Consider the following 17761-nt stretch of genomic DNA (forward strand, 5'->3'; position numbering starts at 1 on the left):
AGACACAAAAGGACAAACACTGGATGATTCCACTAATATGAGGTTCCCAAAGCAGTCACACTTATAGAGACAGAAAGTAGAATGGTGGTTGCCAGTGACTGGGTAGGAGGAATGGGGAATTAGTTTTAATGAGTACGTGGTTCCAGTTGGGAAAGATGAACGAGTTCTGTAGATTGATGGTGGCATTGGTTACACAACACTGTAAATGTGATAATGCCACAGAAATGTACACTTTAAAATGGTTAAAATGGCAAATTTTACGTTATATATATTTTACCACATAAAAAAAATCCTCATTTCAAGCCCTGCTTCTTGGGAACCCAACCTATGACATGATTGTTACACCCAATTTATAAGAGAGGTGAACTGAGGCTCAGGGAGACTACGTGTTTATCTTATCCAATAGGGATGATAGCGGTCCCCACCTCTCAGGGTTACTGTGAGGATTAAATCAAGTCACGGTGCTCGTAAAGAGCCCTGATCAAGGAAGAGTGTTATCTATGAAGATGAGGGAAAGAGACATGGTGGGTTCAACTGAATTACGGCCAAATGTTGGCAGCTTCATATGGTTCAACCTAATAGTAGCGTTTAGTGCTTAAGCTAGACAGTAGGAACAAAGATATTTCTCTCTCACTGTTACCTATATAATTTTCTGTGCTTAATATATTTCAAAATAAGTCCTTTTTATGAAAAAAATTACAGTAAATGGGGAGCAACAGAAGGACTCGGAGAAATAGTATCCTCTCGTTGGCCAGGAAAACAAGGTTTTGAGCCAGGCAGACCTGGGATTGAACTCTGGCTGCATATCTCTTTAGCTATGTGATAGTGGACAAGTCACGTGGCTTCTGGGGCCTCAGTTTTCTTGTCTACAAAATGGTAATGATAATACCAACTTCACAGAACTGTTGTGCAGATCAAGTGCGTGGGAAACAGCTATAACTTACACAGAGTATAAGCTCAGTGCTAGTAGATGGTGGTGTTGGTGGTAGATGGGATGAAGTGTTAGCACCAGGCTTCAAACCCAGCTGTTCTGCCTGCAAACCCTGTCTTTTGTGCTGGGCCCCACACTTTCAGCCAAGACGAACTTGACAGCTTGGGCTTTCCAAGCCCAGCCTTGCCAAGGAGTGGAGTTTCCAGGTATTTACAAAATTGCTGTCATTTCATCTGTCTTTTCTAGAACTTCACAAGCAGGGCATGTTCCCCATACTTCTGAAATCCAAAGATTTACCCTGTCTGTGCCAAGTTATTCTCTGGTGAAATACATGGAATAATGCAGTAAATATAATAGCAGTAATATTTTGTACTTAGGTATTTCTCTTTTTAAAAACCTTTTTAAACCATTGATCAAATTTGTTCTTCAGTTGCTCATAAAGCCCCTCTGCTATTTCATGTGCAGGACACCCCAGACTTTTTTCAAAGCCCTGATAGAAATGAGCCTTACACATTCAATATTGCTCTCCCCTTGTGAGACTTTGAGGGCAGAACACATCACCTGTCAGTACCAGGACCCCAAAGCCCACCACATGGCTGGCAGACAGCAGGAGTTTTGTGTTTAGAAGTAAGAAAAGTTGGAAGGAGACTGGTGATTTTTCCTCTCGGTCCCAGGTGAAGAAACTGCTGCTCAGAGAAACCAGGGCTTTTCCCAGAGTAATGAGCAGCAGCATAGTTTGAAGGAACATATTGCATGGCAGTGGGGTCCATAGGGTCTCAAACTTAAATACCTACCAGGCAAGACAAAATGAGACAAAGGGCCAAGTGAGAGGAACACAGAGCAAGTGTAGGGATAAGTGGCAAAAGACCCTCAGGACTGGAAGTAATTTGGAGAAGAGGAGACTGTGGTCAACTGAGGAGTGCATATCCCATCTAAAGGGAACACCACTGCCCAGATCTAGCCACAATTACCATGCAGGATTGTGGGCCTCAGATGGCCACTTTTTCAAGAGACATCTGAAGTCTGTTGTTTTGTTTGTTTGTCTGTTTTTTTTATGTGAATTCTCCCGATTTGAAAATTTTGGCATCCATTTTGAATTTTAAACTTTTTCTGGGCCTAATGTAACCTTTGGGTGACCAAATTTGTACTACTGTTACATACAAATGAATCTAAATTCTGAAACAAATGTGCTTCCAAGTAGTGTTCAGGTTTTGAACAAAAATGTCCTTGTTCACATAGCTTATCAAGTGAATAGGACCCCCTGGAATTGTGCAGTGCCCAACTTATTCAACTGTATGTGGCAGCTCTGATATATAATTCTCAAAGTATGTCACTCCCTCCCCTACAAGTCCAACTCAATAGAAATGCAAACCCTCACCATTCAACTCTGCAAACCCTGAGAAAAAGCCTTTCACCTGTCTTGGGCACAAGAGCTGTGCAGCAAGGCAATCAAGAGAGAGTTCTAGCCATCTTGACCAGATTTGCTCTGTTCTGTAGGGTGGTGAAATTCCGTCGCACAGGTGAGAGTACAAGGTCAGAGGACGACACGGCTTCAGGAGAACATGAGGTCCAGATTGAAGGGGTCCGTGCGGGCTTAGAGGCTGTTGAGCTGGACGATGGGGCAGCTGTGCCCAAGGAGTTTGCCAATCCCACTGATGGTAAGAGGACCCAGAAGTTGGGGCATCAGCCCAGGCCACAGTCAGCAGCTCTGAGGCACAAGGGTTGCCTCCCCAGGTGGTGCTCTCAGAGGGGTCTTTTGAAGGGGCAGTTGGGAGGACCTGGGGGCCCAAGGGTGACACTGGAAGTGTGAGCTGGGCCTACATGGCTTACTTCAGTAGGCAAGGTTGCATCACATTCCCTGCCAGTCAGCATCATTGCCTAACACTTGGCTGAGGATTGCGCAGTGATGATGTTGGCGGTGGTGATCATGATGATGGTGGTGATGGTGGTGATGCTGCTGCTGCTGCTGATGGTGGTGGTGATGTTGATGGTGGTGATGATGCTGGTGATGATGGTGATGGTGGGGGTGGTGATGGTGGGGGTGGTGATGATGATGATGGTGATGATGATAATGTTGATGGTGGTGATGCTGCTGCTGCTGCTGCTGATGGTGGTGGTGGTGATGGTGATGATGGTAGTGATAGTGGTGATGATGATGGTGGTGATGTGATGATGGTGGTGATGATGGTGGTGATGGTGGTGGTGATGGTGGTGGTGATGGTGGTGATGGTGGTGATGGTGATAGTGGTGATGATGATGGTGTGGGGATGGTGATGGTGGTGATGATGGTGATGATGATGATGGTGATGTGATGATGGTGGTGATGATAGTGATGGTGGTGGTGATGGTGATGATGGTAGTGATGGTGGTGATGATGATGGTGGTGATGATAGTGATGGTGGTGATGATGGTGGTGATGGTGGTGGTGATGGTGGTGGTGATGGTGGTGATGGTGGGGATGGTGATAGTGGTGATGATGATGGTGGTGATGTGATGATGGTGGTGATGATAGTGATGGTGGTGATGATGGTGGTGATGGTGGTGGTGATGGTGGTGATGCTGCTGCTGCTGATGGTGGTGCTAAAAAAAAAAGCATGTATTTTTTCCTGATTATGGAAGTAATAAATTACAAAAAGAAAGTTTAAGTCTCATATGATTCCTCCCTCCTCCCCTCCCAAAACAACAAAAATAAAGCCATAATTTAAAGTCTTGTACATATTCTATGCATAGACACATGTACGTATGTACACACACACGCATACATTTCCAAGAATAGAACCGTATTAAATATTTTGTTTTTCGTCTTGTTTTGTTTTTAAAAATTAATTAACAATATATTATGTGTATCTTTCTGTATCTGCACATTCTTTTTAACAGATGGGTCATATTTCATAATGTGGATAGTTAATTTTTATATATATATAGGATATATAATAATTTATTTAACCAACTCCCTGTTATAAATGTTCTGTGTTTTCCAGTTTTTCCTGTGTAAACAATGTTGCAGTAGCCAGATACTGCTTCACACTTGCTGGAATATTTTTCTAGGATAAGTTCTAGAAACAGCATGTGCTGCCTTTGATTAGCTTGGCTGGGGACCACCCAGACACCCCCATGCTAGGACAGCTGCAGGGTGCACTCATCCTTCTTCCCCTCCCCCTTTCTCCTTTTCAGATACTTTCATGGTGGAAGATGCGGTGGAAGCCATTGGGTTTGGAAAATTTCAGTGGAAGCTGTCTGTTCTCACCGGCTTGGCATGGGCAAGTATTTCTGGGGGGCAGTGATCTCACTGCAGACTCCATGGAGCCTCCCAATACTGTTCAAACTAGGTTGGGTTTCTAAGGTCTGCAAGGAAAAACATGGTTCCCTCCACATAGAGCCTTTGCTTGAATTCCAACCACCAAAGCATGATAAGTAGTGGAAAAGGACTTCTGTGCTTGGGGGGAGCTGGGTGTGGTTGGTGATTGCATTCAAGGAGGAGTTGAAGCTTCTAGCTAATTAAGTGGTTCTCAACCATTTGGAACTCAGGGCTACTATGAGATTATGGTGTTAACTGTGAAGCTCTCCTTGGAAAAACATGCACAGATAAAAATTTGCCTCCTGCTTCAAGGTGCAGTTACTTGTTAAAATCCCCTTATCTTTATGTATATCTGTGGCAAATAGCACAGCTAGACCTTTAATGCAGCTGAAATTGATTTTTGTGAATGGTGTGAGACAGCGATCTAACTACATATTTTTCCAAATGGATTGTCAATTTCCCCACATCATTTCCCCCACTAATTTGAAAAGTCGCCTTTGTCGTGCACCACATTCCCACAGCCACATGGGTCTGCTTCTGTACTCTCATTTCTGTCCTTTTGTTCTGTCTAGTCCTGTAAAGGTACCACAGTGTTTAATTACTGGGGCTCCCTAGTGTGTTATAATATTCTATTAAAAGGTTGCACTTGTTAAATATACTGACAATTCTGCATGAGCAAATACCTATGAACCAAAGACAAACTAGTCTTTAATTGGGCTAAAGGAAAAGATCATTGACTCTCTACCTCTATGAAAATGTTTTTCTCAGATTTTAGAAATATGATGTTTTTCCACTTCATTTGGGGAGCACCCATATTTTTTAAAACGTGGAAACACACACACAAGCAACGTTAAATGTCTATCTGCCAATTCCTGGATGATAACACTCTGTTTTGACACCTAGCGCTTTCATTATGTCTTGGTGTGTGGTAGGGCACTGAGCAGGTGGTAGAAGAGGAGTTTGCTACACTCTCTCACTCTGGGGTCATGGACTTGGCCACTTATCCCTAGCACTGGACCCCATCCTGGCCTCATGGCATCTCCTTCCTCTCTGCAGATGGCTGATGCCATGGAGATGATGATCCTGAGCATCCTGGCACCACAGCTGCATTGCGAGTGGCGGCTCCCCAGCTGGCAAGTCGCATTACTGACCTCGGTAGGCAGCCCAGTAGCTCTCTCCTGTTGTATACATTTCTGGTCCCCAGCGGTGTCCTGCATGATGTCGCCCTTCTCCTGTTGCCAGGGGCTCAGTAGAAAAGAAAATTAAATCCTAGATGGAAACACTGTGACCTCAGCTCCCTTTAGTCCCCTCCCCACCTCACATATCCAGGCAGGTTTGCAGCCAACTCCACTCTACCCAGGGGTCCCACTACTTAGGGGTCCCAGATATCCTGCTCAATTGCTGGAAACTTAGAGCCCACCTACGCACATCACTTAAACCTTATTAGCCTCACTTTTCTTGGCTGCAAACAGGAGATGCCAATTTCTCGCACACAAGGGTGATTTGAGGATTGGAAAGAACACAGTGCATGACGTACAGTAGGTGTCCAATAAATGGTAGGTAGCTGCTGCTCCCTGGAATTAAGACTTGAAGGAGAGTGTGGCAGACCGTCAATTTTTGTCAGGTGGAGACCAGCAGCAACCTTCTAAAAGAGAGAGAAATGGCCAGTCGAGATAAGAGGATAATAATAATGATAATCACAAAAGCTAATATTTATTGAGCACTTACTGTGCAAAGGGCTTCACATACATTGTATAGAATCTACGCATGATATACATTGTGCTCTTTGATCCTCATCTTCTGAGTTCGGTACTATTATTAGTTGAGAAAAATGAAGCACAGAGAGGTTGAATCACTCACTCAAGGTCACACAACATGGCTAGTGGCAGAGTAATTGCTAACTACAGTTGCCTCCCAGAATGCTAGGTTTTTTTATATATAGTTAACCATTCTAGAAAGGCCTGAGTGCCTTCCAGCAAGGCCCCATCTGATATTAGCAATAAGGTTGTGCAGCTCAGTGGGAGGAGCTTCATAGCACATACACCTGTGTTTTTGTGGTTTCATCACCTCGTCCTAGAAGTGTGACCTTGACTGAGGCACTTTATGGTTCTACTATGTGGCCTGCAAAATGGGGTGTTAATGCTTGTTTTTCTGCAGATGGACAAGAGACACACAGTACCTAGCATACAGCAGGGGTGGAATGAATGACACTTCTTTCCTATATTCCTCATTTTCACTAATACCTCCTAGAGAGTAATCGCAGGTCTGTGTTCTTGCAACACAGGACTTTTCTGGTCTCTTGTCATTGGTTCATAGCAACCACTGTTTACTAAGCACTTATTACATGCCAGGCTCTGTGCTAAGTGTTTTGCATACATTACCTCTTCAACCCTCTCCACCTGTGAAAGAGGTGCTATTAATACTCCCATTTCTACAGATAGGGAACTAAGGCATAGAAGGGTGCAGTGACTTGCCCAAGCTCACATGGCCTATAAGAAGCAGAGTCAGAATTTTTAAAATCAGGGCCTGGCAGACTCAGAACCCCTGCTCCCAGCCACAGCCCTGGGCTACTTTCTTACGGTGTAGAGTTTGCACTTGGGGGATAAGTAGAGCCGTGGAGTCCCACAGCCAAGTTTTCTGTGGGAAAGTTAGAGTACTGCATAAAACACATAAGGAGGATGGGACAGAGGCATCATTGTTGCGACAGGAAATACTGTGCGAGAGTATCAAGATTACCGTAATTACTATGATATAGAATCAGTGCTCTGCTGTGCTTGAATCTCTCCCTTCAGGGCAAGTGGGTGTTTTGGGGGATACTTAACTCTTCCAGGATACAAAGATATCATTTAGGACATGACTAAGTGATTTACCCCAAGGCAGTAATATTCAAACTTTTTTGTTGGTGGTAATCTAGAAAAGAATTGACTAAAAACTATGCAGCTTCCACAACTCTCCCAATTTGAAATTGACATTATTGTTTTTAAAGTGCAGGTTGAAGATTATATAATTTCCAGTGTATTGAAATATACAAATTTAAATAAAATTACCATATCACTTTTTAAAATGTGTCCAATGGAATTGAAATACTTATCTGATACCCATCATCACCTATTTTAAAATAACATAAATAAACTATTCAGAGGAACATGGTAATTTTGCATTTTCTTGTTTTCTTCTTTAACTGGTATTTTCATTCCATTTCTCCATATAATTTTATCTTAATGTAATGTTTTCTTATGCTTTAAAGTATTGCATTTACTGCCCTCTTATAATTCTCTAGCAAAGTGTATAAATTTTAAATTATTGTTTTTAATTTTCTGAGTTGAGAAGGCTCTTAGCATTAAAATTTTTTCTCCTGTCCTGAGTTATCATTATAATCTTTAGTAGTGCACAGTAGACCAAAACAAGATATTAATTAAATTTTGATAAGTAATTGTTATATGTAAGTACGTTTTTATTAGGAATATACCCTTTAGTGAGTGGTATGGTATGTTTTTCAAATATTTCACATATTCTTGGATGATTACTTATTTGCTAAAGGAGACAGGGTTCAGCACCATTTCTATTCCTATTTATCATTTTGACTAAATGAATATGAATATGAAAATCTTTGTTCCCTTTGAAAAAACTTCTGGGGAACTGAAGGCATTTCGTGATAACCCAAATTAATGCCACTTGATTTTTTTTTTTTTTTTGTCTTTTGTCTTTTTCCGTGTCCGGCAACGGATCGCAACCCTCAGTGTTGCCCCCGCACCGGACCCGGGACCGGCAACGGGATTGCAACCCTCGGTGCTGCTCTCGCGCCTCGCTCAGCCAGCGAGCGGGAACCGGTCTGTATGTGGGATCCGAACCCTCGGGCAGGCGCGCCACCGCGCTTCCCAAGCAGCGCACTATCCAGTGCACCACCGGGCCGGCCCCACTTGATTTTTTTAAAACAACTTCCAAGTTATATGTCAAAGAGCACACAGCTAATATTTATGAAAAATTATTTTTTAGTGATCTAATTTGCTGACAACCAGATTAGGTTCTCCTCCAGTTTTGCTGAAAATAATATGGGAATTGGAAACGAGATGACTCGCAAGAGGATTTGTAAGTGTGTCATTGGTGTCCCTTTTGAGGCATCCTGGAGGGTTTACATTGCAAAGCCATGCACCCTGAGGTGCATTGGTGAGAATGGCAGAGTAAGAAGTGGTTGAGAAAGAGGGAGTGGGACAGGGAACAGGGAGACCCCTAAGTTGTTCTTGGGAAAGAGTCTGTAGGGAAATGGAGGAGCTGGAAATTAATTCCTTTAAAATGGCCCATGTCTGCCTCTCCTTGGAACATCTCTATGTATCCCCGCATTTGTAGCCTGCTACCCTGAGACATGCCTGGAGGAATGCTTTTGAAAAAGGAATGCTTTTTCAGACAGAACTGAAGCTGGGCCTTCCCCTCTTTGGGCCTCAGTTGCCTTATCTGTAAACTGGGGATAATAACAGCACCGCCTTGTAGGGCTGGGGAGAGGATTAGGGAAGATGTATATATGAAGCATTGAAGTGTGGTGTCTGGTAAGTGTCGAGCACAGTGATGAGGCCCCAGTCAGCTTCCCCAGATTTAAGACCTGGTTCTACCCGCTCTTCCTGGGGGTACTGAGAAGGTTTCTTAACCTATCTGAGTCTCAGCTCCCCATCTGTCAAATGGGTATGATCATTAATAAGGTAACAACAACTTTGCCGGACACCTAGTGAGCACTCCAGGAGTGGCTTCTCTTGCTAATAGTGTACAGCTCCCATACCAGCCTCCTGTCTGCCTGTTTTTCATACCTTGCAAACTCAACCTTGCAACTCTCAATACTTTATTCACAGTAGGGCAAAACATTTCTTTGGTATGGTGAGAAATTGGTAAAATGCAAGCTCTGGAGCCATACTGCCTAATTCCAGTCCAGGCTGCACCACTTAACACCTGTGTGACCTGGGCCAAGTGGTCTCCCCTCTCTGAGTCTCAGTTTCCTCATCTGTAAAATGGGGATAATGATAGCACCCACCCTGTGTAGTTTTGGGGAGGCTTCCATGGGAAAGTGAAGCACTTAGAAGAGTGTGTGCTCCTCGGCCAGCTCTCGGTGAACATTGGCTCATTTTTATTACCTACGATGTGATGTCACAGGGTGGGTTGTTTTTCCCTTTGTCTGCAGTGCTGCATGTCTCTGTCTAACAGAAACTGTCTTTCCACCCACAGGTGGTCTTTGTAGGCATGATGTCCAGCTCCACGCTCTGGGGAAATATCTCAGACCAGTACGGCAGGAAAACAGTAAGGCCACCTCTTCTAAGTGCATGTCCTCTGGGTTCTCTCCATGATGATGTTGACAAGTAGCAAAATCTGAGCAGCTTTAGCAGTCGGGAGGCCTAATGAGGAGCTATGCTGCAGTGCACTGAAAAGACATCGCTCCAAGGCTGCTGTGGACTCGTCAAATCACACATTCCTGGGGAGGCCATGCATGCACATTTCAGAATCTAGACAGTGCTGTTGAAGATGTCCCCTGGACATTCACCATTCCCTTACTGCCCCTGGCTGGGGCAGTCAAGGGATGGTGGATAAAGACAGCAGCTTCCTTGTCCAAAGTAGGCCATTTCTCAATTCCAGCAGGATTAAGCTCTGATGCCCACTGTGGCAACCTGCTTATGAAGGTTGAATTACCCTCCTTCCCTGCCCAATCTCACCTCTCCACTCCCCTACTGGGATCACTGCCTAAATAAACTATTTGTACTAGGACTCTTATCTCAGGGTCTGCTTTTGGGGGAGCCCAGACATGACATGAAATGGATTTTCAAATAAGAAGAAAAAAGGAAATTTACAGGTCTGGGCCCTGAATTCAGGTGGACCTGGGTTCAGTCCTGACTTTGCCACTCCTGGCTGTGTGATCTTGGGCAAGTGAACTGGCCTCTCTGAGCATCAATTTCTTCATATGTATAAAGAAGAAAATAACAGAACCTACACTGGAAGTTAATTGAAGTGATGGGTATGAATTGCTTTGTACAATGCCAGGCACATGGTAGGCACAGAGCACATGTGAGCTGGCACTGCCATTACAGCCTTTCTGACAAGTTCCCAGGTGATGCTAATGCTGCTGGTCTGGGAACCAGACTTTGGGAACTATTGGATTAGATTTATAAAAGTCTACTTCTTGACCTGGAAATGGGCTGGATACCTAAACAAACTTAGATTCTGTTAGCAAGGAAGAAGGGAGAGATGGATGCTGGGTAGGTAACAGGCAATTTCAACTACAAATAGCATGTCATGGGCTGAACATAAAATAGTGCCTTGTATAGCAGACACTATACCAAGCATTATTTATTCATTAGCTCATCCAATCCCCATTGTAACCGTTGAGGTAGGTATTATCATCACTCTGACTTTACAGAAGAGGAGACTAAGGCACAGAGAATGGGCATCTTGCCCAAGGCCACACAGTTTATATGTCACAGAGCCAGGTCTTGTTCTTTCTAAGTCTAGATGTTTGTCTTAACCATGATGCCCGTGGCTTGAAACTGTAGTTGCTCAATAAATATATGTTGGCTCAATGAATGATTGAAAGTTTGAGCAGCACTGTACAGGAAGTAGGCTCCAGCTGTATCCCCTCTGACAGTTACTGGCCAGGAAACACTGAGTGAGCAGGTACCTGGGAGATCATGATCAATGAAACTGCCAGGAAGGATTCTGACCTCCCTTGCAGGATCATGTTTATTCTGCCATGAAGGGAAGTAGGTCATATGGTGTTCCCAGAAGGTATCCCTGTAGACTATAGACATCTTCATGTTTTTGATGGGCCCCAGAGGCGAAAGCTATGAGCTTGGATTTTTAAAAGATTTGTAGGTGGGTTTTCAGTAATGCCATTTACTGAATCCTGTGAATTGTGACATTTTGGCACTTTCTAGAACATTGGTTCTCAATTTGGGGGGAGGGGGACTTGACAATGTCTGGAGACATTTTTTGTTGTCACAGCTGGGCGGAAGGGTCCTACTGGCATCCAGCGAGTAGAGGCCAGGGGTTTTGCTCAGTATCCTACAGTGCACAGGACAGCCTCCATCACAAAGAATTACCCAGTCCAAGATGTTAACGGTGCCGGAGCTGAGAAACCAGGCTCTAGAATAAATGTGTGGACAATGCCAGGTTGCAGTATTGTGAAGAGTTAGTTTTTCATCATCTTACTCTGTCACCTCGGACTACTCAGCCTTCAAGTCAATATTTACCTAAGGAATCATTCTGACAAGTGAAATAATAGAGTCTCATTGTGAAAAACATGGGTTTTGAGGCCACACTGCTTGGGTTCAAATCCTAGCTCCTCCACTTATAGGCTGCATGACCTTGGGCAAGTTACTTAACCACTCTGTGCCTCAGTCTTCTCATCTGTAAGTGGGATGATAATAGTCTCTCCAATAGAGTTGTTATGAGAAGAGAAATAAATAGCTTTGTACATAAAGCTCTTGGCACACAGAAGAGTTTCATAAATGTCCATTATTATTCTTTTACTTTGCCAAGCTTGTACTGCCCGTAATGGCAATGCCAGCGTTAAAATGCAGGCATATCTGGCTCCAGAGTCCACATCCTTCACCTGACCTTGGCTGCTGCGAGACATAACTGAATTTTATTTTCCAGAATTCAGTTGATCAGTTAAACATTCATTCATCTCAAATAAATAAAGCTTGGGGTGGGGTGTGGGGCTGCCCATAGGGTGTCCTGCCAGTTCTCCCAACCAGCTTGGTAAATTCCACACCCAACATGAAGCTGGCGTGACCAGAGGGAGAGGAGAGAAAGCGTCCCCAAATTGCAGAGCTTCCTCCTCTCTAGCATGGAATTCTGGCCCAACCCCAGGAAGGATGGATCAGACTCTAATTATAAAGCTTCCCCAGAACTCCAGGAGTGCTGGGCAAGCTGGGCAGCTGGCCAGCCTTGGCAACCACGGAGAATCTCTTTGATCTGCCTTAGCCCAGCAGAGAGGTGTTGGTGAGGGCAACTGCTACATGATTTTGCAGGGCAATTGCATATGCGGTTAGGACTCAGTGAGCCACTTTGGTTCCTACAGAAGTTTCTACAGCCTGGGAGTTTGTGGCAGCCACAGAAAGGTGAAGGCAGCTGTGGGCGTGTGTCCTTGAAGTCATGGAGATAAACACATCTGGGTTCATACGCCAATACCCCTCTGCTGAGCGAGGTGATCTTGGGCAAGTTGCTCACATCTCTGAGCCTCAGTTTTCACATCTACAAAATTGAGTTGACAAAAGGTGCTTAAGGGTTTGAGAGATGATTAAATAAGAAAATGTATGTAGTATACTTAGAACAGTGTTTGCTGATGCATAGTTAGCCTGTGATAAATGGTAGCTATTATTGTTTGGGACTCAAAAGGAAAAAATTTCAGAATATAGTATGGTCAGGTCACTATCTAGTTCAAAAGCTACTACATCTATGTTATCTTCAAGGAGGGAAAGGCGGTGCCTGGTAGGCACCAGGACTCTGTCTTTGGGGATCCTTGGTTCTCCTTGGCCTATGAAGATAGTCCTTGAAGTTGAACATGATTGGAGAATAACATGGGCCATATGTGACCCACGGGTCACCAGGCTTTCTAGGCTATACGTTACAAACTGGTGATCCATGGGCTAAATATGGTCCCCCATGTGTTTTATTTATCCCATGCTATGTTTTATAGGATTTTGAATTGTTGCCTCCACTTCAAAAATGACATATTTTGCATAAAAATAGAGTTATGGGTTTTCTTAAAAATTAGGTCATCCGGCAGCCTGGGAATCACGTTCTGTCATAGTAACTTGTGGCTAGAACTGAGTAGAGGCTGACAAGACAGGGCAAATACCCTCCTATTCACCCAGCCCCACCTGTCCTTGCTGTGTTATACCTGCATCGTGCATTTATGTTTTCTGTCAGAGGTAACAGGGATCCATTGAAGGCCCTGCAGGAGGGCAGTGGCTCACTCAAAGTACAGCATTTGGGGTTGGAAGTCCAGGCTCCAGTTCTGAGTTTGCTACTTGCTAATCTTGAGCAAAAAATCTCCACTACTTCAGCCCTTGCTGTGCTAATTTGTGAAAGAGAAATTATAATAACCTTTTTCCATGGGACTGCTAAGAGGATACAGTGTTCTGATGTGACAGTGGTCTAAAAAATGCAGATGAAAGTTCCCTGAAGTCAGAACCTCTGGCTGTCAGGTTGCCTACTATGGCCCAGTACCTAGCAAACAGCATATGTTCAATACATACATATTGTATGGATGAATGAGTGAATGATATATATCAGTACTTCTACTGTCAAGCACACAGCAGGTGCTTAATACATGCATATTGAACAAATGAATGAACGAATAATATATATCAGTACCTCTAGTGCTGGGCACACAGCAGGTGTTCAATATATGTATACTGAATAAATGAATGAGTGAGTAGTCTATATAAGTGGCAGGCATACAGCATGTACTCAATGCATGCTTGTTGAATAAATAACTGAATGAGCAAATTAATGAGTGTATAATCTCTGTTCATCTATCCCTGGAGCCTGGTATTTAGGGGATGCTCAATAAACGTATACTGAAGGAAAGAAGGAGCTATTTATAAAGGGCAGAACAGATGTTAGGCAGAAGGACAATTGTAGTACTGAACAGCCCAAAGGTCCATGAGACATTTCTGCACAGTCCCAGGGTAGCTCTTGAATGGGCCTTGCCAGCAGTGCCCCTGCCTTTGTTATGGCTATGCCAGTACTTACACATGGTTGTTAAGTCCTCATTTTCTGGGCAGCTGGAAAGCCCTGGCATCAGCAGACAAATGCAAAGCCAGCTGCAATCTGTTGTGACAAATAGGACAGGTTAGCATGCCTGTCTTTGCTGCCTGGCAGGAGGGATAGGGGCTCCCCACAGCCCTTGAGGGAGGGTTAGCTCCCAGCTGATTGCCCTCTTCTCTCCCCCTCCACCTCTCCTGCTCTGTTTTTCTTCTTTCCTTTTATTTTCTTTGTTGCTAATCATGTCCGTGCCTGATTCAAGAATTCTTGGGTTCCAATGAAGAAAATCCCTATTAAGTTAGCTTAAGCCAAAGGAAAGGAATTAAGTATGTGTGTGGCAGGCGTTGAGTTCACAGTCAGAAGTTTGGGTGTGCAAAAATGTTGCTTTATTATTATTGCTTCCTAGACTTTAGGAATTCCTGTCCCACCTGTTCTCTTAGGTACTTAGTATTTTTCTTTATATCAACTTGCTTTTTTATTTATTGAGCGCCACCGCGCTTCCCAAGCGGCGCACTGTAGCAGTGCGCCACCGGGCCAGCCCCTCAACTTGCTTTTTTAAAAACTTAAATGCATTTCTTTTGGAAAGAAAACTTTATAGAGAGTCTCAAATGGAAAACCAGTAGTAGTTGCCCTAAGTAGGAAATGTCTGCAAAAATGAATACAGTGTAAACAAATCAATGTTATTAAATTCTAGCTGGTTATAGTTGCCCCACTGACTTCTCTGTTAGAAAGAGAGATGCGGGCCGGCCCGGTGGCGCACTGCTACAGTGCGCCGCTTGGGAGTGCGATGGCGCTCCCACCGAGGGTTCGGATCCCACGTACAGACCGGGTCCCACTCACTGGCTGAGCGCGGTGCGATGGCGCTCCCACCGAGGGTTCGGATCCCACGTACAGACCGGGTCCCACTCACTGGCTGAGCGCGGTGCGGGAGCAACACCGAGGGTTGCGATCCTGTTGCCGGTCCCGGTCCAGTATGGGCGCGACACTGAGGGTTGCGATCTGTTGCCAGACACAAAAAAAGACAAAAAGGGGAAAAAAAAAAAAGAAAGAGAGATGCGTAGGTGTTTAGAAAGGTGTTAAAGACAGACTAGCACCCCATGGACACTTTCTCTGTGACATAAAGAATGAAGCTTGAAATGAAAACGAAATAACTTTCTTGCAAGGTGATGCAAAGTTATTTAAAAATATTCTCTCTACCACCTAAAATCATTTTCTGCATGACCTGAAATCATCTGGTAGACCTCCAAATTTCCTCTCTAGTCTCTTTTAATACAGTTTAAGATTGTAAAGCTAAAATCAATATTTTTCACACTTTCTCCCTGAAGTGTCCTCAGGCGGGCAGGAGTGTGAATTTAACCTTGAAGTTCTGGGAGGGGTGTTGCAGAGAGAGGCCTGCCCCAGACTTCACATTGCAGGTTTAAAATTCATGTAAAATTTGCATTCTACTCCATCATATGTTTGGCGTTGATTGTGATACAAACATAGTGTTTTAAATTACATTCACCCTTAATTTTTTTCACAGTCATTAAGGTAACTAACATTCTAGAAATATCCACCATGTTTGCCTTTGAACCATTGTGTCCCTCTGTGATTCTCAACCCCGCCAAACACAGGTCCCCTTTACTTAAAAAATGTCATGAAAAATTTTGGCAATGCCTCCTTAACTATCCAGAAATAAATTCCAAAGGTAAAATAACCTAGCCACTCACATACTTTAAAAAAGAAATTAGGTCCCCAACGCAATCATGGCTGAGGAGCAAATATAGGTGGAATTGTTCATGAAGGCTGGCAGTGGTAGGCCAAGACTGGGAACTGCCCCTTCTTCCAGAGACTGTATATGGTGCTCTGGCTCAAGGGAATCACCTTCAGTGTCACCACTGTGACACCAAGAGGCAGATGGAGGCAGTGCAAAAGTTGTGCCCAGGAGGGCAGCTCCCATTCCTGCTGTATGGCACCAAAGCACACACAGACACCAACAAGATTGAGGAATTTCTGGAGGCAGTGCTGTGCTTTCCCAGGTACCCCAGCTGGCAGCTCTGAACCCTGAATCCAGCATAGCTGGGTTGGACATATTTACCAAATTTTCTGCCTACATTAAGAATTCAAACCCAGCACTCAATGATAATCTGGAGAAGGGTCTCCTAAAAGCACTGAAGGTTTTAAAGTTACTTGACATCTCCCCTCCCAGAAGAAGCAGATGAGACTAGTGCTGAAGATGTGGGCATCTCTCAGAGGAAGTTTCTGTATGGCAATGGGCCCACCCTGGCTGACTGCAACCTGTTGCCAAAGCTCCACAAAGAGCAGGTGGTGTGTAAGAATTACCAGGGAGTCACCATCCCGGAGACCTTTGGGGACTGCATTGGTACTTGAGCAATGCCCGTGCTTGGGAAGAATTTGCATCTGCCTGTCCAGATGGTGAGGAGATCCAGCTGGCCTACGAGCAAGTGGCCAAGACCCTCAAATAAGCCCTTCCTGGGGCTCCCCACCTCACCATTTTCTCCACAAAAGCCCTGAGTGGTTCCCACATTGCTACCCAATGGACACGTTCCAAAATGGCCAGTGGGTAGGGAGTCCTGGAGCACTTGTGCAGGGCAGGGAATGGGGAGGATAAGGGAAAAGGATTGGAGACCAGGGTGAGATTTTTATTGTGGGGTGGGGTAGGTAAGACAATATGTATTTCAGTAATAAAACACAGAATGAAAAAAAGAAGAAAAAGAAATCAGTTCTAATGCTCTTAACTATGATACGAGGGAAAAATTTTTAAAAGATCATTAATAAAATTAAATTTATTTTCAATATGCAAATGTTCACACACAACTCTGCCTGGATGATAAAAGGAAGTAGCCAATATTTGCCCCTGATTATAAATAAGTTTGGATTTAATTGAATATTGCGTATGCTTTTTCTTTGTATCTGACATTTGGAAATAAAGTTTAGATCAGTCTGTTCACATAAGCCCAGAGAATGCAGACTGACACCGAGGCGTCCCATCAGAGATGCAAACACCACATGCGGAGTTGCCATCGACAACATGGATTTCTAAAATGAACAGTTTTGTAAAGTTCTGGATAAAACAAAGAATCTTCCTATGATTTACCCGGAAGTTGCATTCCTGGAAAATTAAGCATATATTCAAATCATTTGCCCCCATCCTGTTTATATGTAAAATAGAGTGAAGGTCTCTTACTTCCATTAGTGCAGATAACCATAAACAGAGTTTTCAGCTGCATGATGGTTGAGTGGGACATTTGAAATGGCATGGAACACAGGGCATCTCATGCATTGTGGAATATCTGACATCTCTGGGCCCTGGTTGGCATTAAATGCCAATCATTGGGACAACCAAGAACGCCCCACAGTTTTTTCACACACCCCCTAGGGGTTAGTGCCACCCATACAGAGACCCCTGGCATCCCCTTGACTGTGTAGATTACTATTTAGGGTGACCCTATTGGTATCTTTAAATGTGGTGCAGGAGCCATGCTACCTGGAGGTTCTGAGAAACCCTTGTGATTTGGTGTCTTCCTTCTCCGCAGGGGCTGAAGATCAGCGTGCTCTGGACTCTGTACTACGGCATCCTCAGTGCTTTTGCACCCGTGTATAGCTGGATCCTGGTGCTCCGGGGCCTGGTGGGCTTTGGGATCGGAGGGGTCCCCCAGTCGTAAGTAAATACCCAGCTCTGGCCAGCCAGCCAGGCAGCCAGTAAACGATGTCTGTTCATGGTCTCGGGGGTATGCAAAGATGGCTATGCCAGGGCTTCTGGTATCAAGGAGCTATGGTGTAGT

General features: G+C 44.2%; 1 protein-coding gene and 1 pseudogene across 1 annotated transcript in view; both read left to right on the plus strand.

Moving 5' to 3' along the window:
• Positions 1–17761, plus strand: part of SVOP (SV2 related protein homolog (rat)) — a 73155-nt gene that overhangs the window by 16802 nt on the left and 38592 nt on the right. Inside the window, exons 2-6 of the mRNA XM_008569791.1 lie at positions 2429–2589; positions 4106–4191; positions 5286–5384; positions 9441–9512; positions 17513–17637. Of these exons, the coding sequence (XP_008568013.1) occupies positions 2429–2589; positions 4106–4191; positions 5286–5384; positions 9441–9512; positions 17513–17637 (543 nt within the window). The remainder of the gene's footprint in view (positions 1–2428; positions 2590–4105; positions 4192–5285; positions 5385–9440; positions 9513–17512; positions 17638–17761) is intronic.
• On the plus strand, positions 15722–16441 carry LOC103588167 (annotated as a pseudogene).

The sequence above is a fragment of the Galeopterus variegatus genome, unplaced genomic scaffold (genome assembly GCF_000696425.1).
Source record: "Galeopterus variegatus unplaced genomic scaffold, G_variegatus-3.0.2 Scaffold529, whole genome shotgun sequence".
NCBI classification, from domain to species: domain Eukaryota; kingdom Metazoa; phylum Chordata; class Mammalia; order Dermoptera; family Cynocephalidae; genus Galeopterus; species Galeopterus variegatus.